This window comes from Hippocampus comes, unplaced genomic scaffold (genome assembly GCF_001891065.2).
Source record: "Hippocampus comes isolate QL1 unplaced genomic scaffold, H_comes_QL1_v1.1 scaffold68, whole genome shotgun sequence".
NCBI classification, from domain to species: domain Eukaryota; kingdom Metazoa; phylum Chordata; class Actinopteri; order Syngnathiformes; family Syngnathidae; genus Hippocampus; species Hippocampus comes.
The window spans coordinates 5908316-5934211 of record NW_017805625.1 but is presented as its reverse complement, the minus strand read 5'-3'; the positions used below and the strand labels follow the sequence as shown (position 1 = coordinate 5934211).

General features: G+C 41.7%; 4 protein-coding genes across 7 annotated transcripts in view; 2 read left to right on the top strand and 2 right to left on the bottom strand.

The window, feature by feature from the left end:
• Positions 1 to 9245, bottom strand: part of scn8ab (sodium channel, voltage gated, type VIII, alpha subunit b) — a 41162-nt gene extending 31917 nt beyond the window's left edge. Inside the window, exons 1-2 of the mRNA XM_019880483.1 lie at positions 8550 to 9245; positions 3373 to 3710 (exon numbers count right to left, since the gene is read on the bottom strand). Coding sequence (XP_019736042.1) covers positions 3373 to 3654 — 282 coding nt within the window. The 5' untranslated portion in view covers positions 3655 to 3710; positions 8550 to 9245. The remainder of the gene's footprint in view (positions 1 to 3372; positions 3711 to 8549) is intronic.
• A 765-nt stretch (positions 9246 to 10010) lies between these two features.
• LOC109522409 (methyltransferase-like protein 7A) lies at positions 10011 to 12963 on the top strand. The gene is made up of 3 exons (XM_019880949.1): positions 10011 to 10526; positions 11254 to 11472; positions 12123 to 12963. Exons 1-3 carry the CDS (start codon positions 10251 to 10253, stop codon positions 12354 to 12356), a joined length of 729 nt encoding a protein of 242 aa, XP_019736508.1. The 5' UTR covers positions 10011 to 10250; the 3' UTR covers positions 12357 to 12963.
• Positions 12964 to 13124: 161 nt separating this feature from the next.
• Positions 13125 to 16124, top strand: LOC109522408 (methyltransferase-like protein 7A). The gene is made up of 2 exons (XM_019880948.1): positions 13125 to 13981; positions 15687 to 16124. The coding sequence occupies exons 1-2, from the start codon at positions 13484 to 13486 to the stop codon at positions 15918 to 15920; spliced, it is 732 nt and encodes a 243-aa protein (XP_019736507.1). The 5' UTR covers positions 13125 to 13483; the 3' UTR covers positions 15921 to 16124.
• A 132-nt stretch (positions 16125 to 16256) lies between these two features.
• atf1 (activating transcription factor 1) lies at positions 16257 to 24067 on the bottom strand. 4 transcript variants are annotated; one of them, XM_019880947.1, is made up of 7 exons: positions 23736 to 24067; positions 21310 to 21432; positions 18705 to 18796; positions 18489 to 18616; positions 18216 to 18395; positions 17225 to 17375; positions 16257 to 17092 (listed from the first exon to the last, which is right to left on the bottom strand). In XM_019880947.1, the coding sequence occupies exons 2-7, from the start codon at positions 21430 to 21432 to the stop codon at positions 17035 to 17037; spliced, it is 732 nt and encodes a 243-aa protein (XP_019736506.1). In that variant the 5' UTR covers positions 23736 to 24067; the 3' UTR covers positions 16257 to 17034. The 4 variants fall into 4 exon arrangements, with proteins under 4 accessions (XP_019736506.1, XP_019736503.1, XP_019736505.1 ...); XM_019880944.1 differs by having other exon boundaries at positions 16257 to 17088; positions 17222 to 17375; positions 23736 to 24055; XM_019880946.1 differs by having other exon boundaries at positions 16257 to 17088; positions 17222 to 17369; positions 23736 to 24051.
• Positions 24068 to 25896: the final 1829 nt, after the last annotated feature.

Below are 25896 nucleotides of genomic sequence, written 5' to 3'. Positions count from 1 at the left end.
GAGGCGTACGAGTCAAATGTGGGATGGATGGATGGAAGAATGGATGGATGGCTGGAACGTGGCCTGAGCCTTTTCGAATCAGTTAGCCTATTAGCATTCATCATCAATAGATATCATTTGAAATGATGAAAAATGTCCGCGTGTGTTTAGCTCGTCGTGACTCGCAGCATCGAATGACCTTCACAAAAGCGTAACACCGTGCAAATAACTTCCACACAAGCCCGCTTTGCAGAACTATAACATGATGTATTGGAAAGCATCGACATGAGCTAGACTGGAGCCCATGCTGCCATGAGTAGCTGACAGCGGTTCCTAAATCAATATTGCAGCCAGCAAAAATTCAACATGGTGGGCTAAGAATGCTTAAAACGCAGCGATGGATGCTTCCGACGCTCGGGCCGAATATACGCCGTGCCTGCAAATGATCCAAACATTCATCCGTCTAAAGCTTCACCTGAACAATTTGATGCAAAACCCCACCCTCTTTCGTTATACCAAGCACCTAGCACGCAGTCACAGTCACACGCGCACACACACACACACACACACACACACACACACACACACACACACACACACACACACACACACACACACACACACACACACCACCCCATCCCTCCCTCACTCAGTGCAGCAGGATGCTGTGTCATCAGAGACTGAGGACTCAGACAGAGCACTAAAGCCTGGCCCTTGCTCTAATTTACTCCACCCTGAAGAAAAAAAAAAAAGAACAGAGGCGGAAGAGGAGGGGGGGAGGGAAATGAGAGTAAGAGACGACGACTTTTGATTGTCAGGTATTGTAAGTAACGTGCTGAGAATAAAACATACTGTGACGAACACTGGGCTTTTCGAGAGCTGTGTCGTTCACAGGAAGCAGCGCAATTACCGAGTCGGGAGCGTTGTTATAACTCTGGATATCCGAATCTTGTGCACATGAGTAAAAAAAAAAAAAAAGCATGTTGCTACATCCATCCCACCCGAGCCAGCTTGGCCTAATCGCATGAGGCGTTTGAAAAGCCCAGGCAGTCTAGGAGGCATCACGGGGGAAAAAAAAAAAACGAGAACTGCAACGCTGCATTTCTCCTCCTCCTCACCAATGGCCCCTCTTCCTCTCTTTGTGATGCACGAGTGCTGTGATCAGGTTTCTTGCATCTGACCGCCACACACACACGAAGACAGAGCGATGCTACGTGTGATAGGACGACTGTCGGTCAAATGTCGAAGATGGTCATCCCAGGGAAGTGTGAAAACAAAGGGAGGAGCGGGTGCTTCATTTTCATTTAATTGAATTGTATTAATTTGAAGGCCTCGAGGGGAAACGACATTTTACACACGGCGGTATATTTTTGTTTCACCGCCACGCGGACAGCTCGCTTAGTGACTGCATAAGCAGTGACAGTTACACATGAAGTCATTTAGTCGTCCTCATGGTCTTTATCATTGTCCAGGTAAAGAAAAAATTGCATTTGGAAGTATTTCAATTAGCAAACTAAAGTAAATGAGTTATTTTAACCAGAGTAAGTCGGGGTCCAATTTTGGAAGGCTAAGTAAGCTGTTACAGTCATATTATTCATCTGCAGCAGGACTCGAGCGTGCGACCCAACAGTCCTCAAGCAAACAAGACCGAGCTTCTCTCCAAGTTCCTGCCGCCCACATACGTGTGAAAAAGTCAGCGGCAGCGGCAAAAATAGAGAAATATGAAACAATATCTTTTGAAACCACACCAGCGCAACTGGTCCAAGAAGTATTTGTGCGCTGCAGCTACGTTTTGAAGTCAGGACTTGATGTTCTTAACAAGAGCTGGAACTGGAACTCTACCTAAGAGAGAGTCACAACTTTATTCTCAGTGCTGTGCCGTTAAGTGAAAATACATTTCTGTATGTCTAGCCACACATTTAATGTGATTCTTATCTTGAGTTGAATGGGTTGTTAATTGCTAGATGTATTACCCCTTGAAAAAAATCTCAGGCAAGTGTATGTTGCTTTGTAGGATCATGCCTGAGCAACATATCATTAGCCTGATAGTTTAATTGCTTCAGTCATTTGAACTGACTGTTTCAGTGGCAATAAAATAAAAAAAAAATACCAATGGGCTGGCTAAAAAAAAGGCCCTTTCAAATACGGTTTAGGCCACTATGCTAGTCGGCTAACAATATCAAAATCTTTCCAACAAATGCTCATCAAAACAAAACCTCACAACTTTGTACTTGGCGGAAGAAGTAAGACAAGCAAACTGCAATAAACAAGGACTACTTCCTCCCGTGGCTCATCTGCACTAAAAAAATATACATAAAAAAATCCAGGCACATGCGCCTGTCATGACCTTTTCGATTCCTATCCACTTTTTTTCATGTCCTCTCTCTCACTAACATACACTCACTAAAGTCCAAAGGCCACCTTCTACATTTCAATATTCTTGCCATTATGTTGAAACAATACTTTCCATTTCAAAGCGCCTACTCATGAAGCATGTCAGATTGAAAACCAGTCAAAATGGGAAATTCAATCTATCATCCAGTGCTTTTTTCCCCCTAAGGTTTAGCTCAACTTTCTGCCACCAAATTGTCACTCCGCCAGGCACATGTCAAACAAAACTCTCTCTGTTGCGCCTGCTCGCCCAGCTTGGCGGAAACCGGTTGGCCAAATTTTCAAACAGCGAGCCTTACGGTGATAAGAAAATCGATATCCGCCTGCGGTTATGCCACGGCGGTGCAGATGTGCTGTCCAGATGTGTGTCGGTCTTTCCATTTTAATAATAAATGTGGTTAACTGCTCTTTACACTTGTGTGACAGTTTTAGAAACGTAAAGTGTACCGTATTTTCCGCACTATAAGGCGCTTCGGAGTATAAGGCGCAGCTTCAACGAATGGCCTACTTTAAAACTATTTTCATATGTTGGGTGCATCACATTTCAAGGCGCATAGAATAGAAGCTACAATAGAGGCTGCGGTTGCGCTATGCATCCACTAGATGGAGCTACGCTAAAGGGAATACAATACAATACGGCTTTATTTATGTGGAGTTTTCACAACCGCTGTAGCTGTAACAAAGCACTTTTGTGTTTCTTGCAGAACATTTAAAATACAAGGTCCAAGAAATTCGAATATTGATCCAGAGATAAGGCGCTTCGGATTATAAGGCACAGTGTTTTGAGAAAATGGAATGCTTTTATGTGCGCCTTATAGTGCGGAAAATACGGTACCTTAAAAAAAAAAAAAAAAAAACAACTCCTGTGCAGTTAATACATTTGATGATGTCAACAGTGGGATTTGAAATGTATTTCCTGCAAGAGACGGGGAAAAAAAATACACAGCATAGGCCGCATTGGGTAAATGTTGCATGGTGTGAGTGAGTGAGTGCTTAACTAACTTTCTGGTTGATATAGAAGGGGTCCAAATCCTCTAGCGGTGTGGCCACCATGCCAGCTGGAATATCACCGTATATGAGCGGCAGGCTCTTGCCAGCCTCCAAGTCCCTGTTGGGCTTGGGCTCATTCTCGTCTGACGTGTCGCGGTGACTGCTGTCCGACCTGGGCTTGGCTGGTTTCTTGTTCTGCTCTTCATTGATCCGCTTCTCGATGTTAGCAAGCGACTCCGGGGTAAACTTCTTGAAGCTGTCAGGTCCTGGGGGTGCAAGAATGGGTGCGGCCATGTTTTCATCCTGCAGCTATTTCTTCTTTATTTGTTTTCCATAGCAGACATCCGGCTCTGAAAGACAGAAGCGTTTATTAAAAAGAGAAGAATTTACAAAGATAAGAGATTCCTTTTTGCACACAGGCAAGGTTACGCACATGACCCCAAGCCATTTAAATTCAGCTGTTTATTTCATGTTCATAAAATACATGTATTCAGTATGTTTGTAAACATTTCTTTAAAGTGATTTTTCTTCAATTATACACGTTAAGTCAACCAAAGAATTTTTTTTCTGATATTGTTTAATTATAATCAAAATGCGGAGCAGTGGTGCATGCGCATGCAGGATCTCGGTTTGAATCTCAGCTCAGGCGCAGACTTAAATTTTCTTCCTGTGCTTGTGTGCGTTTACTCAGGGTACTATGAATTACTACCGCATTTCAAAAACAAGCACGGTTGGTGAACTAAAATCTCTATTTTGCCATAACCGTGAATCTGAACGGCCTCTATGTCCATTCATTCCCTGTGATTGACTGGCGACCATTCTGGAACGGACTGTACCTCCAGCTAGGAAAGGCTCCAGCTCACTCGTGACCTGAAACAGGATACACAGTAGAGAACGGAACGATATATTCAAGTAGCTCCCTTTGTGAGAGCCTGTTCTCCTTCGATAAACGGGACTGAAAACTGAAAACAAGTCAAATAACTTGATTCCTGTCATTACTCTCCTGTAGGACAAAGTAACACTTCAATCATAGCATGGGATACAATTTTTCACGACCCTGCGAGGTGCCTTAATTCAACAACACAAAACACAATATTAATACGGACTGACACTCAGCGTCACATCATTTTTTTTGCGTATTATATAATGAATGTACATGGCCAGTTCTGGGGCAGGACGACCACAACATGGCTCACGGCACCTCATGTGGGACTGTCATACAGTGAAACTCCTCTACAACGAAATCATGTTTGCAGCAAGAAATTTTTCACAACAGGGGACTTTTCACTATAGCAAATTTTATCTCAGACGTAAACACAAACACACACAAAAAACGTATATGTGTACTTTATTTTTATTCCAATAGTGCAAAAGTATGAGCATAAACTTATTTGACACTTCATATAGCCAGCGTAGAAAGAAAAAAAGGCAAAGAAATTGCGAATTTACGATCAGCATTTACTTTCACTTACATCAATTTCTTACATGATGTCTTCTATTTTGCTAGCTCCATTTTTCATTGTTATTACCTTTATCCTGTCTTCAAGCATTAAAGCTTTTCTTTTCTTAACTCCTTGGTATGCAAAGGTCCGTTTTGTCGCCATTTTAGCAATGCAACGTTGGCGCTGCGTCTGAAACAAACGACTTCCTGTACTATTGCACATGTGTAAACCAGTGTGGTGGTTGCTGTTGCCGTTTCCGAACGATGCAGTAGAGGTCGTTGTGACATGCTGAGGTTGGATTAGACTTTTGCAGAAGGCTAGTTTTCGTTGAAGTGAATCTCGTTGCGAGGCAAAAGCAGAGAAAAAGATTTCGTATAATGGAACAGGGGGATTTTTCGTTGTCGGGGGAGCAGAAAAGTGGGAATGGCTTTCATGCATGAAATTTTTTTTCACACTTGGGGGTATTTTCGCCCATGTAGGTTTCGTTGTAGAGGAGTTTGACTGTACATAACGAAAGCATCTTTTATTGGAGAGATGCACACCCCGAGGATGAATGTATCTACTCTCTGGAATGACTGATGATACACAAAATATGGTAAACAACCATGGTTCATATGTGCACAAGAGATGATCAGGAGTACAAGCCATTTGCTAGGTTTTTTTTTCCCCACACACTAAACAAATGCAATGTTGCAGGACCTGAAATTCAATCTGCAACAAGGAAGTCCACGAGCAGATTGATCCAACAGTTGAGTACTCGACAACCATCACCACCACCCGGAAGAGGAATGAACTGTGCTTCAAGTAACCCAACCTCGGCGCAACCTCCAAATATCCTTCCACCCATTGATCTACTTCCAAGGTGATTCCAAGCAAGACGCAGAAGCACGGCCAGCAGCGCATGCACAATTGTGCAACTTTACACCATTGTGGAAGTACGGAAGGTCTCGTAGGCTAGTGCTTTTTAATGTCAATACGCTCATTCGTCCAGAGGACAACACGTCACAATGCAATTTGACCTCTGCCTTTTTTGATTACAACCTGGGCAGACGGATAACTCCACAATGATTCATCAATAAAAAGCAGTCTTCAAACAAAACGTATGACGAGTCATGTGGGTCGGAGACGACAAAGGAAAAAAAAATTTTGCTGAGTCTCGTTTGTCTCCCAAAAGCTTGTCGATGTTCTGTGAGGCGCTGTGTCCTTTGTGCAGGGAAAGACACACAGACACACACCGCTGTCTGCATTCCAAGAGAGAGAGAGAGAGAGAGAGAGAGAGAGAGAGAGAGAGAGAGAGAGAGAGAGAGAGAGAGAGAGAGAGAGAGAGAGAGAGAGAGAGAGAGAGAGAGAGAGAGAGAGAGACACACACACACAGCCCGCAATATAAAACGCTGATCTGTCATCTCCTGCAGTCATTTCTCATTGCTGCTGCCACCAGAAAATGCAAGCAGTGAAGGGCAAACTTAACTCAAGTTGTGGACTTGAGGTTTGTGTTCCTAACTTAAGTCAAATTTGCATTTGACTTATAAGTTGAATTTAGCATAACAATTATGAGAAAAGTTATTCACATTTCTCATATGAAAAGATTGAGAACACAGTTAGTGTACTTGACACTTGTTGTAAATTTTGCACATATTGGATCCTTACATAGTCCAGACAATTCCAAACTTGACCAACAATTTGTGAAAGATTTGCCTAAAAAAAACCCCAAACAATTCCAAGTCGACAAGATCATCACGTGAGACACGGGCAAATTGCGCAACCGTGCATAACTTTTGTTTTCGCTAGTGAAACCGTTGAAATGAGATTTTATCATTGTTCTGAACTCCTGTTTTAATGGCCAGGAAGGCATAATGCTGTCAAGATGAGTGTGATCCCACAGGCTTTGGTGAATGTGGGTTCGATGTCGTTTGTCGAGAATGAATCAATAGCGCCTCTGCTGTTGCAGCAAGGTAGTGCACTGCATTTGCACTTTTTTTTCAAGGGAAGTGAACATTTTTCTTTGTATGTACAATGTGCCACCACTAGTCTAAACACGGTATTTTGATTAATATTAAGTTTATGGAGTATGAATGAACCAGAAAAACCCACCCGTTTTCATGCATCTCAGGGGTCGGCCATTTTGCCTTGTACTGCCACTTGCTGTCGATGAGCAAATGACATCATAGTGCCTACATGCTCAGGTTGCGAACGTCACTCCCATCTTTTTTTCTGGATTTGGTCACATAACGTTTGCAGGAGGAGCCCTTGGGCACTGTGATGTCATTTTTAGTCAGCAGCAAGCGTCAGTACAAAGCAAAATGGCTGCCCCGGAGATGGATAAACACGGTTGGATTTTTCTGCTGAACTCATATTCCACAAAGGCAATATTCATCAGGATACCATGTATAGACTAGCGCGCACAAATAAAACACATTATTGGAATGACAATTTATGACTTGACTTCTCATTTAAGGCACAATTAATCAACCATTAGTGCCAGGCAAATGACAAAAATCTTGATGGGCAGAATGATCAATAAATCAACCTTGGCGGTTTCGCATCAGTTACGACAGCTTTCACAACATGTCATCATTAGTAAATAATTAGATAATAACCAAAGAAGGGATGAAAGCAGTGCGCAGTTCATTTCAATCAATTACCCCCCCCCAAAAAAACACACACACATATACACACACACATATACACACACACACGCACACATTTCACTTCTTCAGTCTTCACACCGCTGTATTTTACTTAAGTCTAACAGGCCTGTGTCCAGCATCACTGATAAGACTGGCTGCCAAAAATTAAAGGCCTCATCTAACCTCCCATACACACTCATATGTGTGCATTTTCATTCATACATCGACCAGAAGCCAAGTTCTGAGCATCAGAGAATTAACATACATGACATGAAGCATGAGGACATTATCGTCCCCTCGTCAAGGATGATAACCATCTCCTCACCTTTAATCTGTACCCAAACAGACATTCGATAGCGGCAAAGTGTCATACAGCTCAAGTGGAAAATGACCTACTGCAGTGTGGTACAGTACAGTATATTGCTGCTATGGGACCACACTAACTCATCATATAGGGCACCGATTATATCCTGACGACTCAAAGCAACTCAAATCAGCGGAACCAGCTCCACACCGCAGAGAGCATACATTTATAAATAATCCTCCTCAGGGCTATTTACCACACCCCAGCGGAGCACATGAGAGAGAAATGAACAAAAGGGGCTGCCACTGTCACTGTGAGGACTCCCAAAGTAAAGACGCATCTTTTGGGGGGGGGGGGGGCAATGGTGCAAAGATGGAGTGCTGAGGTGCATCAAACAAAATAAAAACTAATAATGATTGAAAGGCATCATCTAAAATGGAAACAGGAGAGTCACTGTAGCCAATGGGAGAAGTTTGATCACACTTTGTATCTGCGTATGTTGTGTGGACCAGTCTCGTGTCTCTCCAAACATGCAAGGCCAACACCCCAAACAACATGCTGACTCTCACTGTATCCCCGGGAAAAAAAAAATTGATGGCCGGCAAACGCGCGCTCGTCCAAGCGACGTGATTGTAATTGTAGTGCAATAAGAGAGTTTCGTGGGAGCCGGCGCCATTCCTCCGTGGGAGCCAGGAAGGATGCTGAGAGGGGGAGCGCTCTGCGGCAATGGGATGCGGTCAGTGGCCAAAGTAGAACTGCGATCCGCGCGGCGACCGAACGATGACACAAAGCGCCGAAAACGTGTTCGCTACTTACTTCCCAGCTCTTTAACAAGAATCCGCACGCCGTCCGGAGAAATGCAGGTGTAGCAAAGAGTGTGGGGCAACTGCGGCTGTCGCCATATTGATGCCGCCGCCGCTGCCGCTGCCGCTGCTGCTACTCAAGCCGCTGCTGCTATCTTGGCTCGGCGCGCGCGAGGATGCCCTGCATAATTGATGACTCTGGGCAAATTGTTAGGGAGTGTCGGCAAATGCCTGCAGTCTCAACAACGGACGGAAGACCGCAGAAACGCAGGCGATACAAGTTATAAATGCGCTGAGTAGTCTGGACACGGTCAGGAACGGTCAACGTAAAGATGGATTTGGTTTGAGCATCCCTCAAAAACGAGTCTTACAAAGTAAAGGATTTGATTTAAATGTTCTTAACCAGGCACTAGCGTTACACGGTTGCACCTCCCTGGATCAATGCGTGCAGACTTGCCATACAGTAGAGGCTCTGCATTAACATGCGGGCGAAGTCCCACCAGGTGACGCTGTTTGCCTTTCTTCTAATTTCCATGCTCTATTAATACAGAGCCTCTTACCCAAAGTCATCTAGAAAAAAAAAACTTGAGTCACTCGCGAATAAAGACGAGCCCCAAAGAAAATGATTGAACCCAGAAATGAAAAAAGACAGAAAAAAGGAAAAATAACTGAAATGAAAGTTACCGATTTAACAGTTAATTAAAATCTGCTGGTTCTTTTTTTTTAATTATTGCAAACGAGACATTTTCTCCTAAAATTAAAAATTTTACATTACAAGGGCAGCATGGATGAGTAGTTAGCATAGCCGCTTCAGAGTTCAGAGGTTAGTGGTTCCAGCCCACCCATGTGGATTTACTCCAATTTACATTCCCAAAAGATGCATATTAGGTTCATGGATGACTCGAAATTAACCACGTGTGAATGGTTGTTTCTCTATGCACACTGTAAGTGACAAAATCAGCTGGGACAGGCACCAACTCAATCGCCACCCTCAGAGGACAAGCACTATACAAAGTGTGTGGATAACTTGAATTTTTTAAAAATGGATTGTTAAGATTATATATATTTATTTACCTAATCTACAAATAGCCTGGCTCTACATGGTGAGGATAATGGACGAATATTTAATTCAGAGCAGTGAAAAACAAATATCCCAAAATAAGTTTCGATAGCATTCAACCTCATCTTCACCATATCGGCGGTAACCTTGTGGAGTTACACTCTAATAGCGCAAACCCTGATGTTTCCATCCATCCATTTTCTGATCCGCTTCTCCTCACAAGGGTCGAGGGGCGTGCTAGTCATCCACCACTGTGGTCAAGTTTGACGTCGCCGGCGATTCTTGGTCATTGTTTAGCTGAGCTCTTTCGCCCTCTAGTGGCCATAAAGAACAGTACACCTTTAAATTTCACGCTTCCCAAAGAGCTTCCGATTGTAGTAATGGCGGTAATATTATATTATATTTAACATTATATTAAATGCAGTATCGATTGCTGCAGTGCAGAACATACATATAAACAATCTGGAATTCTTTCACAGTGTAACCAAGCAAAGGTGGTGAGAAGTAACATTCCTATAGTAGTTAACGTGTTGTAGTGTTTTCTTTTGAAATGTCACGAGCATTTGCGACATTGTTGACGGGGTTTAACTTAACTGCGCAGCCATCTTTTGACAGCAGGCGAACCGGGACTAGTCTGACACCGACAGGCTCCAAATGGCTTTTCTGATGACGTTTTGTACTTTCGTTGTCAAAGTGTTTTGTCTGCCTTTGTACCTACTGGATGCCGTAGGCTTGTACAAACTCTACAAACGTGTCTTTCCGTGTTGCCTTTATCGTTTGTCCAAGCTGTACAACAAGAAGATGCACGAGAAGAAGAGGGAGCTGTTCGCGGGTCTGTCCGAGTTCAAGCAACCCGGAAAACAGCTAACCATCTTGGAGGTCGGCTGCGGCACGGGTTCCAATTTCCACTATTACCCAGCCGGTTGCAAGGCAAGGCAACTTTAGATGTATCGCGTTATTTCATACACAAGGTAGTTCAGTCAGTGTGCGTCATCGAGTTCAAAATACAACACACAAAGTCATTTACAAACAAACAAAAAAACCTCAAGAAAATACATTTAAAAGCAAAGTAAATAAATAAAAAGTCGTTTAGTTAACATATGACAAAGAATGTACAGACCCCCCCCAAAAAATATTTTGAAAACAAATTACCATAATCGTAGGCTGCTTTGAAAGTGCTCTATAAATGCAGTTGAGTTGAGAATAGATATGAGGTTGGAAAAAAAATCTTAGTTTTTAACCTGGAATTAAACTTGGAGCTGCATTCATCTTATTCCATTTTCCTACGGCGGAGCTACGTTCTCATCCTCATGAGAAACATCTTTCCCCGCTACCGCTAGCTTATTTAGCTTACTCTGAACGGTAGTCTATTTACAGCCTGCTTCCGACAACAAGTGGTCGGCATGGCAGTCCTTTTAACAAAAAAAATAATAATAAAAAGAGCTAATAACCTGATGACCAACAGGTGCAATGCTGGAGGAGAAACTCTCTAATGCCACCTGTTGGTCACAAACCGAACGGAACCATGACGCTAAACTATGAAACCAAATCGAATCTAAACAAAAACAGAATCATGACAATTCTACAGCTGACATGGAGCCAGTGTTAATCCTGTAGGACCTCAGTAATAGTGTATGTTTGGATCTCTCTGTGTAAGGTGATCTGCATGGACAACAATGCACACTTTGAGAAGTACCTGCACAGGAACATGCTCGAGAACCGGCATGTCACTTATGAGAAGTTCGTGGAGGCCTCGGCGGAGGACATGCGCTCATTCGAGGACGCGTGTGTGGACGTGGTGGTGTGCACGCTGGTGCTCTGCTCCGTTGACAATGTCCCGCAAACTCTGAGGGAGGTGTGTCGCGTTTTGAGGCCTGTAAGTCCAGCTCCTCTTATAAGATCATAAACTCATATGTCTTGTGATATTACATATTCCTGGATTTGATATCGTATGTTCAGGGTTTCATTACGTGCGCGCAAGGCTCATTTGAAACAAAAGCAAAAGAAGAGGGCCTTTCTCAAAATGTCCGCCCATCTATTTTCGAATCAGCTACTTGCTTTGCAGTTAGCAAATATAGCATGAGTTGAAATGCTACTTTCCAGTATTTCCCCTTTTGTTGAAGTCACTTTTTGAATACTGTATGCGTGCCTCCTGTTGGTCAATGCCGAAGAACCGATCCAAGGACGACATAGTACATGTCACACTATGCGCCAAGACGAACAAAAATTCTGACATGCCAGACTTTGGGCATCGTGGTCGTGAAGCATCTCAGACGCCTCACGACCAATCGTTTAGTATGTCACACTACACGGGCTACAATGAATCAAGACACTCAACATCGGTTACGAGATACCATGTTTGTCGGCGACACCTTGTGTCGGCTCAAAATCGGGCTACATTCGTGTAGTCTGACATCTGCATTAAGCAGGTGTACTAAATTGTCTTAGTAGCACAAAAAAACTTGGAAAGAAACCCCAATAACCTTCCAAATAAACGATTTACGCTAACCGATGTTCGCCTTGCAGGGTGGAGCCTTCTTTTTTCTCGAGCACGTTGCCGCACAGCCGTCGACGTGGACATATTTCTTCCAGCACGTCCTGAAGCCTGTGTGCTACTACTTGGGTGATGAATGTGAGGTCACCCGGGAAACATGGACACATCTGGAGGCTGCCGGCTTCTCTGACCTCAAACTACGACATCTGAACGCGCCAATTATCTTCTTCAACAAACCACACATCATGGGCTATGGTGTAAAATAGATTTGTGGCCCCCCTCACCTGACACAAGAGGCCATCTATCGTCCATTGCCAGGCACTCTGATGTTTGTTTTATTTTTCTAATCAAGGGATTCAGAGCACTTTTTTTTTTTGGATGCACTACAAATCCTACTCATCAAATCTGTCTGTAACTCGGCTCTTTACAGTATAAGGCAATGAAGCATATTTGCAAATACGTCCTAATGGAGGCCACACATGTAGAATGTGATTTTTTTTCCTCCTCAGCCAATAAGTGAAGAGAGTTAACAATAATAATGTAAATAAATGAATGCAGTATCTTTTACTGGACCCTGCGGCTGATTTTGGGGGATAAGCAGGGTACACCCGGGAATGTTGAAGGATGTACCGCAAAAAAACTCGAGAACACCTCCGAACTGTGAAGCAGGCATCACGTAACATTTCTCATTTGCACCCTGGATCCCCGCACTCTCATTTGCTGCATGGCAAGCAAGAGGGCCACGGATACACCGTATGTTACCCTGTGTGCTGTATATTTGTTGTTAAAATATTGTGTTTCAACTAAGTACTTTATGTCTTCACACTTTTGAGGTTTTTAAAAGGAGGCCATGGTATAAGCAAAGTCACATCATTCAAATTTCATGGATGCTTCAAGACCCCCCAAAAAAATCAGCGGTAATTGCACTCACTGAGGCGGATTTCAATGCTCACTTTCTATCTCAACTTCAGAACTTTTCTAGATTCAATCCAGACACTTTGTATTCACAATGAGTAGACTGGTTGTGTGACAACAGAGAGATTATTTTGAAGCCAAAGCACTTTTGTCCATACTCTTATTTTTTTATTTTTATTTTGAAGGTGGGCAACGCAGATTTGTTGGTATGTCTCGTAACAATCGTTGTGGATGCTAGCTTGACTTGGTCTTTTACTACGAAGGCTGGCCTGACGTCAGTAAACAAACAAATAAATAAATAAATACAATTTGAAATCCTGTCAAAATTTAGTTTGTGTTAACAGTGATGGCAAGGTGCTATCGCGTAGTTAGTGAAGCGCGTCACACATGAGGCGATTAGTTCGTGAGTAATCTCTTAAGAGGCATTATTTTCTTTCATTCTCGCAAGTCTCTCAAGGGATGTTAAGTCCCATCAAACATGAAGTCTTGTCTCTTGAAAGCGTGCAGGTTCCTTTGCCTGTTCTTGATTTTGCCTTTGCGACTGGCGGATGCAGTGGGTTTACGCGGCGTCTACAAACGTCTCTTTCCACTGCTCGTCTACAACATCACATTTTCGTATAACGACAAAATGAACCGCGTGAAGAAGGAGCTCTTCCGGAACGTGTGCGGTTTTGCTAACGGAGACGGTTCGCTCCGCCTACTTGAGATCGGCTGTGGCACCGGGGCAAACTTCCAGTTCTACCCGTACGGATGCACGGTGCTCTGCGCGGACCCCAACCCGCATTTCGAGACTTACCTGCGGAGGAGCATGGACGCCAACAAGCACCTGAGTTATGAAGCCTTTCTGGTTACCTCTGCGGAGGACATGAAGGAGCTGGATGACGAGTCTGTGGACGTGGTGGTGTGCACGTTGGTGCTGTGTTCTGTCAGGGACGTGAAGCTGGTTCTTCAGGAGGTCCGGCGTGTGCTGAAAACTGTGAGCGTCAGCTGCTGCAAGAAATCCAGTTGTCACATGAAGTCTTTTTTTTTTTGTAACTGGGCAGAAGTTTATCACATTTGGCATTTTAAACATTTTTTTAGAACACATTTAAAAATACTGCTTAAGAATGAAATCACAAGCCATGCACACACTGTTTAAAAAAAGTCAACAAAAGCAAAACAAATAAAGCACAAATCATGACTTAATGGAGACGAAACAGGCAAGCCTGCTTGAACGACTTCCGTGTTTAATTAACTTGAGCATTTTAAATATTCATATGCAAGTCTGCATGTTTAAAAAAAGGGAAAAAATTGTTTTTCAATTGAGTTGTATAGATCATGGTGGAAATACCGCTGAAATTATTTAGCTCTTTCAAAAGGGGTGTGTAGACTTTTAAAAACACAGATGGACTAACAGAAAAAAAAACATAGCAAGATTAAATAAAAGTAAAATAAAAGGAATTTTAGAAATTCCGAATAGAGTTTAGACCAATAATTTGCTGTGATCGCTGCTCACGGTCTAATTTTTTTACCCAGAGCTAAATACAAATTTAGCCAAGATATTTGGTGCATCTTTGCAAATGATCTACAAAAAAAATAAGATTGAACCGTCATCATGCTAGTAATTAAACAATGAATCATGAATTGTTTCAAATATTCTGTATTAGTGGGGTCATAACCTTTTTGAAATCAAGGGCTAATAATGATTCATGTGAAAGGCTCAGTTTGATACACACTTGTGAAATAACACATTTGCTCCAATTCACCTTTAACGTTATTTTATTATCAAAAATAGTGAATATTCATTTCCGTGAAGCCACTCATCTTGTCAATGATTTCTCATGATGATTAGCAATCAGAATAATGTCAGGATGCAACACTTTTTCATATTGGCCTTTGCCAGTGTTTCCATTTGAAAATGGTCATTTTTCCAACACTACTAGACAATCACTATGTCCGAATTAACCAATACGAATACCAATAATCACCCCAGTGGCCATCAAATTTGAATATTCATTTCCGTGAAGCCACTCATCTTGTCAATGATTTCTCATGATGATTAGCAATCAGAATAATGTCAGGATGCAACACTTTTTCATATTGGCCTTTGCCAGTGTTTCCATTTGAAAATGGTCATTTTTCCAACACTACTAGACAATCACTATGTCCGAATTAACCAATACGAATACCAATAATCCCCCCAGTGGCCATCAAATTTGATTTTTTTTTTTTGAATGTAGAAAACAACCGCAGTTTTTCCACTATCTTGACACTGAATAGTCCGAGTGGTTTGATTAACCTGTCTGTCAGGCTGCCATCAACACGAGATTACCTTAAGGAACAATAAAAAACAGATTTCTGACTGCCTTCTACAGACAAAGCTCAACTTTATTTCATTCATTGATGGCCTAAATTCTGTTTGCATCAATGTCTATTCCAGCTGACTCTGTGTGAGAGATGTGGGGGGGGGGGGGGCATCTTCGACTGGAGGTAATGTCAGGACTGACAGACACGTTCATTCATACCCAGTGCCAAATGTAGTCTTCAATGCAACCAAAATCTTTGTTTGCTTTGGACCGTGGCACAAAAATCACACAAGCACAACATGAATTCAAAGGATCAAAAACATTTGGTTTCGCAATATAGTATTGTGATGAAGAAAAAAAAAAAAAAGTATAAACACTATTGTATTTGTCTTCCAGGGCGGAGCCTTCTACTTTCTGGAACATGTGGTGTCAAAGCCGTCAACTTTCATCTTTTTCCTCCAACACACCATTGAACCTTTGTGGTTCTATATTGGAGATGGCTGCGTGATTACAAGAGCGACATGGAAAGATCTCGAGTCAGCTGGCTTTTCTCAGCTCCACCTTAACCACTTTGAGGCGCCGGTGACTTCAGTGATACGGCCCCACATTATGGGCTATTCCATCAAGTGAAATTTCAGACTATTCTCATCCCGAAAGTTATAATCTATATTCAACAAACAAACCTCTGAGCATTTTATCCACCCCACTATTCAATTCTACACACAAAAACTTTGGTAAGCAGCAAATCATTTGACTCCAAAATGCTCATCTTGACGAATACACCGATTTATTTATTTATTTTTTGGTTGTCGATACGTTTTGTATGACTTTCTGATTTTTTTTTTTTTTTTGGTTGTCAATACGTTTTGTATGACTTGACTGAAAAAAACGGCCCCTGACAGTAAAAAGTTGCCTGGCCCTCGCTGAGATGCTCACTTCTGTCAAAAATGATGAGCAAATACAGTGTGAAAATATATATTATTTACTTACATAAACAGCAACATTTCATACACTGTTCCACAGCCCCCTCCCCTTTCCATGAGGAAAGAAAATGTCACCCTCTTAGACACTGTGCAAAAAAAAAAAACGTGGTCCAGATTGTCTAAGACAGTAAAGGTCAATGAACAATCACACAATATTTCGTTTACCCTTTATATCCCTTTGCACAAAGATAAGGAATGAAAACTGTAACATTTCCTTATTGGGAATACCAGAAATTTCTGTGCAGCAAACATGTTCTCATCGAACTAATACAGTCAATTCTGTAAATGCTGTTGGTAGAAAAAAAGAAAAAAAAACACACACACCCCAAACAGCATTTTTTTAAACAAGAACATTTAGAAATTCAACAACAACTTTTAGAAATTGAGAGTCAAAAAAAGCAAAAGCTCATCATTTCAAACCTCCCAGTTTAAAAATATACACAACTATAAATGTTATAGTATTAGTTAATAAAAAAAAAAAAATAGCTGGAAAAAGTCCAAATTCTTTTTTTTTTTGTTTAGATATAGGTATATATCATTGCTATATCGAGCCGAGTAAAAAGATCGTGGATCTCAACCTGAAGCGTTCCCAGAAACATGAGCGTGTCCAAAAAAAAAAAAAAAGCCGAGAGCGGTTCCCGCTGACACACAGTCTCTGCACCTGCGCAGTTTATCCCGTTTTCACGCAATAAAGTTCCTTTAAGCTTTTGAGTTCCTCAATCAGGGTTTTGTTTTGGTTCTCAAGCACTGCCACTCGATTCTCAAGGCATTTGACGTATTCCTTTTTCTTCCGCCGACACTCCCGGGCCGCTTCCCTGTGACGAGCGAGAAGGGGCAAAGTAGTAAGTCCAACTAAAAAGATCCCCCCCCCCCACCCATCTCAAAATAAGCAGTGACCAAATGTATATATTTTTGTTTTGGTGGTCATTTTGCTGGAAGATGAAGTACCTGTTTTTTGCAAGCCGAATCTCCCGCTTCATAGTTGGATCCTCGCTTTTGCTCTGAGGCAATCCCAGAGACGAGGCCATCACCAAGGCCTGGGGTAGTGAGCCTGACGTGGGCGTGGAACGAATCTGGTACGTTTGCACTTCTCCCCCTGCATCTTAGAAAAACAGCAGCGTGACTGTGGTGACTCGTGTGACGGCTTAAGAACGGCTGACATTTTTGGCACGCTGGCGCGGGATGCAAACAAATCGTTTGAATACTTCATCCTAGGAAGAAATCAATCAACAATTCATTTTCAGATTATGGTAATGCAATCAGCTGGGGAGGTTAATTCAATCATTTTAGTGATTAATTTAAGTTTTCAGGAAAACAAAAAAATTTGAGCAGCTTCAGTTCAAAGCGCAGCCTCGCTGATGTGCACTGCTTTCACTAACACAGTAGTTTTTAATCTCGGTGAAAGTCGTGAACCCTGCAACTTTTGGACATGTGACCTTTTTTTCTCCCCTTTTTCAAATTCAAACCAGGTACAGAATGTCTCGGTGCACAAAACGAACCAGGCCCAAGCTGCAAACCAAATCACTGTTCAAAAACAAAACCGACCGATTCAGAATTTTACTCCAAAACCAAACGCAACGCATGCTGACTGCAAATCAATGGGAACGTTTGCTTCCTGCGAATGTTTGTTCAATGCGATCTCACTTGCAGCGCTAAGTTCGGAAATGCGCAACTTCAACGCGCTGAATGTCACTCAGATCATTTTCACAACAAAATTTGTTTCTCTTGAATTCTTGTCGACCACCCTCAAAAAAGGAGTGCTTAACAGAGATACTTTGTGTATTTAAAGCGCAAGTCAAAATGTTCTGTTTGCTCACAACTAGTCTAAACACGGCATTCTGATTCTCTATTGCATTTGTGGAATAAGAATTAAAGACACGAATCCACCCGGTTTTCAACCATCAGCCACTGCCACCTGCAGTCAAATGAAATCATGGCTCACCCTGTACAACCACCTGGTTACTTGGTACCAATATCTGCTGGCCGTCAGGGGTCTGAGCATACTGGAGGATCGTCGTGCCCTGCTGGCCTCCGGTAGGGTTGGCCATGGCAACCTGAAGTTCCTGAATGCCATCAGGTCCGGGATTCGTCAACTGGATGGTTCCATTCGGAGTTACGGTAACTGGATTAAGCACAAAACATTTGCAATCAAAATCAGGAAACGTCTTTTGCGCAGTCGAGCTGATGTGTTGTGCAGTAGAGGAACATTTCATACTATACTGGCCGGTGGTGGTCTGATAGATGGGGGCGGGTATGGTGACGCCCGTCACTCCCGTGGTTGTCGAGCTGTCCTTGCCCTCGCTGTGCGTGACGCCCTCCGATGAAAGTTCATTTAGGATTTTTCTAACGAGTGATGAACAAAGGAGCATCAGACAATGAAGCTCTTCTGACCGATCGTGTGTCGAGTGGGAGGGGCTTTTGGCTTTCTCACCTGTATGACGGTCGCCTGGCCAGGAGCTCTCGGGTCTTTTGCGGTGTGGTTCCACTTTCTGACGAATCCTGTGAATCCTCACTATCTGAACCCTTTGGCAGAAAAGTGTGGCAAGTCATCAGCACTAAGATTCAGAACAAGACTAATGGTCTGCTCGAAACCAGTACTCCAACTCCCTCTCTCTCTCCCTCTCCCTCCCTCCTTCCCTCCCTACAACAAAGAGGATGCAGTAAAGGGGTTGAGATTGAACGACTGTCTGTGTCTTATGTGTTGTGTTGTATTATTTTGTTATTTTGACTTCAAGATGGCGCTGCGAGAGTGGCTGCCTTTACAGCAGCTCCTATATTTTGTTCTTCTACTTCTTCCTTACATACCTTTGCTGCGGTGAATTGGGAATTTCTCCATTGTGAGACTAATAAAGGTTTTCTGATTCTCTCGCTCACTCGCTCGCTCACTCACAGTGCCATATTAAAAACCTCATGATATCATAGAAGGCCTTTGCAAAATCATAACGGACATAGTGTTATTTTCATGCCACAGTAAACGCCGTTCACTAGGTATGGGCCGGAAGTGAATGACATGCACGGTGGGCAGAATACTCTTCTCTGTGAAATTACATTCTTTATCTATCCTCTCGGGTGCACATTAACCCTTTCAGGGACAGCGGTTACTCCAGTGGACAGCTTATCATGTTATCAGGTTACCGTTATTTGTGCCTGAAAGGATTAAGATGCAACATCTGTCAGTGTGTGTGCATTTATGTTGATAAGGTGTACATTCGTGCTTAGACGGCATTATAGGTGTGTTGCTGCCAAAATGGAGACATTTGCCAACTCAATTTGGGCGCAAGAATGACTGCACGGCTGACACAAAGTTACTCAGTAGGTATTGCATCTTTTTCCGTCCTCTCATACTCCCGTTAAGATGCAATGTCCGCACGTACAGTATATATGTCGAAGAGGATTCTATTCCTGCTTAGTGTGCATTATTAGTGCTAAAATTGGCATTTCCCGTTTCAGATGAACTCTTTCTGTACTGTACAGTCCATCATATATTTCAAATGCAATTTTTACATGTTTTGACGTATGAGAAAGACAGTCTCTTTTTTTGTTCAAGCAATCACTTCCTGGCAAAGAAAATGACTGGGTCGAAGGAATTTGATTTTACGCTAAAGGAAATCCATGCCTGTAACTTCATTCATTATACTGCTTCTGTACTGCTGACATTTAGAGCCTAAATTTAAAGACAAACTCGTCAGTTGAGGTGTCTTTGCATGTACTTGAAAATTCCTCTCTGGTGTAAATTTTAACAAATACAAAAGTAAAGCTAAAAAAATACAAATCAATCAAATCTTCAACCTGTGATTCATATGTTGAGTTGATAGAAGAATTAAGGGTCCATAAAATTTTCTTTGGTAAATAACCGGCCAACTGATCGGATTATCAGATTTTTTTTCCCCACCAAATATCAAAATTGCGTCAGCCTAAATAAATAAATAACAATAAAATAAATAAATAAAACGGAGCAAAAAACGTATCAGTCGGGCCCTAGATCAAGTTACCGGTGTACTTATTCAAATCTTCCTATCTCTGTTTTTAAACTACCAGTTTTAAAGCATATGTGCGAATAAAAAACAATTCCAACAAAAATATTCCAACAATTTTTACTGAGCATTACAGCAAATGTAGAAATTTACAAACTACCAATGAAGTGTGGAAATCAAAAAAAACTTATCACCATGATCGACCTGAAATTTAGAATGATCACTAATCATGATCATAACAATCGCTGCTCGTGCGCACAGAAGTTTGACCGAGTCTTTATGCACTCCCAAATTTGTGATTTTTGGTATCCCGAGTGATATTTGACGCCCTTCACCTCAAGACACGAAATGAACATTTCATAAACAATGAATGAAGTAGAACGTAACTTCGTGGTAGCAATTTTACATCGGCCACTCATTTACGGCACTGCTGGCGGAGCGTGAATGGAAACGGCATGACAAGACGCGGAGCTTAGCGGACAACCAAGTGGAAACTCAGCCCAAAGAGTTGGCGCTGAAAAGAGGAAAAACAAAATGCCACGGTTTGGTTTCTTGCAACTCGGAACATGTCTTTTTTTTTTCTCTCTCTATGAACTAAAGACAAAACAAAAGAATTGTACAGAGACAGCGTGGAGTTGCAACAAAGCAGCAAAGTTATATAAAAACCACAAAGTGAAGAAATAAAAAAAGTGTGTGTGGGGGGGGGGGGTCTTTCAACCATACAGTTACGCATCAGTTTGTTTCCAGCCTGTTACTTGAAGTACTTTGCGGTTGTTATTTAATTGTTTGTCCTTCTTTCCGTTCCTTGAAAAGTGGTGCCAGATATTTTGGTCATTTGGTGTCCTTTCCCATTTGATTTATTTATGTATCTGTCTTTTTTTATTATTATTGTTTTTTTCCAATTTGTTTAGAGCAATAATTGTCGAAAATCGAAGCTTTCCATTCATTTCATTTCATATTAAGGAAAAGACTATTTTCGGATTGATATTGTTATTGAGATAAAATAAGAGGAGCTATATTGGGATAGAAAATGTTGGCATGTCAAAGTAGCCATGGTCTGACCTGGGAAGTCTGCGTCTGTGGAGCCTGAATGACCGACGACTGTGGAGACTGGATCACTCCTTGAACCTGTAGCTGGCCCCCTGGCAGCTGGACGAGGGTCACAGGAGAACCACCAAGTGACATCTTAAAAAAAAAAGAAAAAAAAAAGAAACATCCTTTGTCTTCAAAACCTCATTGATTACTTTGACACTTTGTTCAAATGTCGTGATGAACAGTTAACAGTTTACCAATTAACCGTGACAACGTTTCGGACTGTTTGTGTGTTTTTCAACGTTTAGTTGGTATTGTATTGAGCAATGAGAGAACTCCCATCACACCACAACAGCACACAAACTGAAATGAGGAAGACGTGAGTCGTCGCATAAGGAGAAGAAAATAAAGAATATGCGAATGAGGCCAGGAAGCAGTGAGAGGAAAGTTATATTCTGAGCAACCCAGAAGACGGCAATTATTTTCCTCTTTAGAGCAAGCCAAACGTTTTGTTTTCAGTGAAAGTTGTATCTGGTTAAAAAAAAAAAAAAAAAAACACTAACACTTGACAACCATCATTATTGTTCTGCTTCCAGTGTGAGACTCCTTGATTAAGGATAAGTTATTCTTCCTTTCGAAAAAATGTCAAACAATCCAATGGAAGAAGCAAGACATGCAGAATGATGATGCTTGAAGCAGAAAAAAAGGTGAGGCATATTTTTCACAAAAATTGAAACTAATGTTGGGTGGGACCATTTTCAATAATAGTATGAAAATGAAAACGGTGAGAGTATATTGTTCACACTACAAGGGGTCATTTGAAAAGAAAAAAAAAAAATAGGACGCTTGCCCTTTAAAAAAAATATATCAATAACTTCAAAGCATCCATTTTCCGATCCGCTTATCCTCACAAGGGTCGCGGAGGGCGCTGGAGCTTATCCCAGCTGTCTTTGGGTAGTAGGCGGGCGACACCCTGAACTGGTTACCAGCCAATCGCAGGGCACGCATAGACGAACAACCATTTGCGCTCACACTCACACTCACACCTTGGGACAATTTCAAGTGTTCCATTAACCTGCCATACATGTTTTTGGAATGTGGGAGGAAACCTGGGTACCCAGAGAAAACCCACGCAGGCTCACTCCACACAGGAAGGCCGGAGCTGGAATCGAAACCGGCACCTCTGCACTGTGAGTCGGACATTCTAACCAGTCACCTCACCGTGCCGCCCACTTCAAATCATGAAAAAAAATTTAAGAGGTATTGATTTAACATCTTTATTGATAGATTGATTCGTTCAGCGATGGGAATAATCATTAATGTTCAGGGGCAAAAGTAATGACAATTATTTGTTTTCCATGAATGTCATGCAATAAAAACAAAAATCATACAACTCTTGAGGCATTCAAACTTGGAAGCACCACTGGAGTGGAAATTCTCCTTAAGGGAGACGAAAGGGTAACTTATTTTGGTTGAAGGGTCATTTGGAAAGTTTTGGCAGACCTGACCTTTGAAAAGAATGATCAAAACACTAGGAGCTTCAAAGCACCACAATGCTTAAGTTCACAGTAGTAACCAGATTTGAAGAAGAAAAAATATGGATGGATGGATGCGATAGTTACTCTTTTGAGGGGGAATATTATTGAGGTTGTAGTGTTGGTTCAACTTCAGACCATTTCTAACAATAATATACTGTTGTACTTTAAGCATTAATCAAAGTAACAGCAGGCACCGTTTTCAGATTTGGCACAAGGGCAATTTTCCAAACACTAAAAAAATGTTTTTTGAATATATTGGCAGTTACCGGCTATCAAATAAGGTGTTGCCCATTCGATTAAGTTTACGTATTGATGGTTTTGACCCACAAGAGTGCCTTCCTCCTCGGGCATTCTGGGTAGTCTATTTTTAATGGTCAACTCCGGACCCTTACATCGGTAGTAGGCCCTCTACACTCTGTGACGTACTTTAACAAACCCCCCTTCGCCCTGTTTAAAGTTGGTGTGTCCAACATTTGAAAAAAAGCGGACCACAACAACTGAAAGAGAACGTTCGCAGAGAAGCGTACATATAATCTTGTGGGCGACGATTTTGCCCCGCTAACGTTCGTTGCAAAAAAAAAGGACAAAAAGAAGAAAAACAAACCAAACAAAAGCAGACGCTGACTCTTTCAAGCGCTCAAATCAACAGTTAGCGAAGCACGCGCCAGACAAGTCCCGCCACTGTGTTTCACAGGACGGACGAACTTGTGTAAGTCTCTGGTGAGCCAATGTGTGCAACTCTGTCACTGGCATTCGGTTGGCCGCGTCAAGAGACGTCAGCGACACGGGGGAGCCATTAAGCGAACTCCACCTTACCTTATTCGTGAGGCGCAGCGGAGTTAAACGAAGCAACAGCCGCCATTACGACCACGGCGGAGAAGGCAGCGACCGAAAATGCAACAGCCGGGATCGACTTACCTTTCAAAGGCCACCGAACAGCTCCCGATCACGGGGTGGGCTTCGGAGAATTCGTATTTAGACTTTTACACAATCAACACAGAAGAAAGTTACTCCGCGAGTTTGTTCAAAATCCCTTTTAACACAAATTTATAAATACAACCAGATACACTAGGCTTGTATCCAGCCCGAAAGTGCTCACAAAATATCTATGATCAATAAGTGTCCGCCAGGGGAAAAAAAACTGACGTCATAAATTTAGGCCTCGTACGGCAGAGTCTCTGTGACAAAGTACGTCACAGAGGATGGAGCACGTCACTCCGCCTTCCGCCCGCCTCCTGTTCTTGTTCCTTGCGGTTGAACGGCAGCTCACGCCCACGAAGTTGCACTAGCGCCTCCCTGGATTAACTCCGTCACTACACACGTCATTTGTCAAGTACCATCCATCCATCTCACTCCATCATTCATCTGAACCGTTTATCCTCAATGCTTCCTGATTGAGCCAAGACACGAGTGGGATTACAGTTTTGGGTCTTTTGTTAATTTTTATTGTGTTTTGACTTTTGTTTATTAAAATTCAGTTTGCTTTAATTCATTTTTAGCGCGTTTTTATAAAATATTATGGAAAAACTGCTTCGTTTAGGTTTCGTTTCTATTAATTTTAATATGATGTTTAATTTTTTTTAAATATATGGAGTATTTGTCAAGTGCAAGAATAAAAAAAAAATGTCACTAAGTATTAGAGTAAAGTACAATTCTCATATGACAGTTTGGCCGCTATACATTCTTTCAGTAATTTTATTTATGGTACTTTGATTTTAAATGTCTTATTGTCTAATTATTTTGCCTGTTAATATTGTGTTATGCCTTTATTTTGATGGCGGCATGCAATGATGTGGGGGGGGGGTGACTCAAGGAAAAATGCTTTGTTTTTTGCCATACTAGAATAAAGTGTAATCCACATCCATTACAGCAGTGACACATTTAATTTTTTTTTTTAATTCAGGCAAATTCAGGCCCTTCATTCTAATGTAGACTAAATGTTAATGTTAATAAAGTTATTCTTTGTTATAAATTTATCTGTAATATTTTTTCCTTTGTTTTCTTTATTGTTAATACGGATACATTTTTATGCAGAGGTGTACTTATAACAATATAATTTTATAGACATTATACTATTTTTAGTTGGGGGAAGAAAATGTTTTACCTGATGGCGTATGCTGAGCAGCTTTGAGGGAATTTGTGGAGAGATTGATGCTGCTGCTATTACTGGGAAAATTAGAGAACAGTTGATGAGGCAAATATTGATCGCAAAAAGTATCCAGTGGAACTGGCTCACTGCGAATAACCTGCTGTACTTCTGAGAGTTTGAGGCAGGGGCGGACAACATGCTAACCTCATCTTTGTCCAAATTATTTTTAATGTATTGAGAAAAAGCATATTGTTTTGTTTCATGTGTAGATGATGATTGTAGATGTATTGTTATACAAAAACAACTGATCAACACAATTATAAGCACTGCATGTGTCGGCTCTCTAACTATATTGTAAGCTGTTGATGGCACTCTAAACTCAGTGGCTACATCCTGGTTGAAGCCTCGTAATGTTGATCACTTGTCAGGTGTGGTCTTGGTCTCATTATGCTAGCATACAAACAGCATGACAAACAGGATTGTTTAAATTCCAACTCTTAATTGAACTTGGAAAGGAATCGCGTGGCTCATGGATCAAAACACCATTTGTGAATTGTTGCCATTTAGCTCTTCGATGGTGAATGGCAAGTTATGCAAGAAGTTCTGAAAGATTGAACAGTTGGTTTAGAGAAGGTCAAATTAAGTTCATTTCTCAAGGTAAGAGCGCATATTTGGTTCACCTTGAAATTTCACCAGAAAGACTATGATCACTAGCTTGTGGTGAGGAGTGTTCCATATGTCTGCTTGAGTAAAAAGTTCATTGCTAAGATTTGTCAACTGCAGTTTGTAGATCGAAATATTAAATTTAACATTCAAAATGTAATGAGATTATATGAATGATTCCCAAGCACGGTGGTGCGGCACATGAGTGTGTCATGAGAATCTGATGTGATTCCGGAAACAATGATCAATGTTTCATTCAATCAGTCCAAAAACGATTGTCTACAAATGAGTTCATCCATGCAAGGGACAATGACAGAACAATTAAAC

Coding starts and splice junctions, on each gene's coding strand:
- LOC109522409 (XM_019880949.1), top strand. CDS start 10,251: ATGGCTTTTCTGATGACGTTTTGTACTTTCGTTGTCAAAGTGTTTTGT. Junction 10,527..11,253: donor ATTACCCAGCCGGTTGCAAG/GCAAGGCAACTT, acceptor TCTCTGTGTAAG/GTGATCTGCATGGACAACAA. Junction 11,473..12,122: donor TGTGTCGCGTTTTGAGGCCT/GTAAGTCCAGCT, acceptor TTCGCCTTGCAG/GGTGGAGCCTTCTTTTTTCT.
- LOC109522408 (XM_019880948.1), top strand. CDS start 13,484: ATGAAGTCTTGTCTCTTGAAAGCGTGCAGGTTCCTTTGCCTGTTCTTG. Junction 13,982..15,686: donor TCCGGCGTGTGCTGAAAACT/GTGAGCGTCAGC, acceptor TTTGTCTTCCAG/GGCGGAGCCTTCTACTTTCT.
- atf1 (XM_019880944.1), bottom strand. CDS start 21,432: ATGTCACTTGGTGGTTCTCCTGTGACCCTCGTCCAGCTGCCAGGGGGC. Junction 17,376..18,215: donor TAACCAGGTGGTTGTACAGG/GTGAGCCATGAT, acceptor TGTTTTTCTAAG/ATGCAGGGGGAGAAGTGCAA. Junction 17,089..17,221: donor ATTCGGCTTGCAAAAAACAG/GTACTTCATCTT, acceptor CGCTCGTCACAG/GGAAGCGGCCCGGGAGTGTC.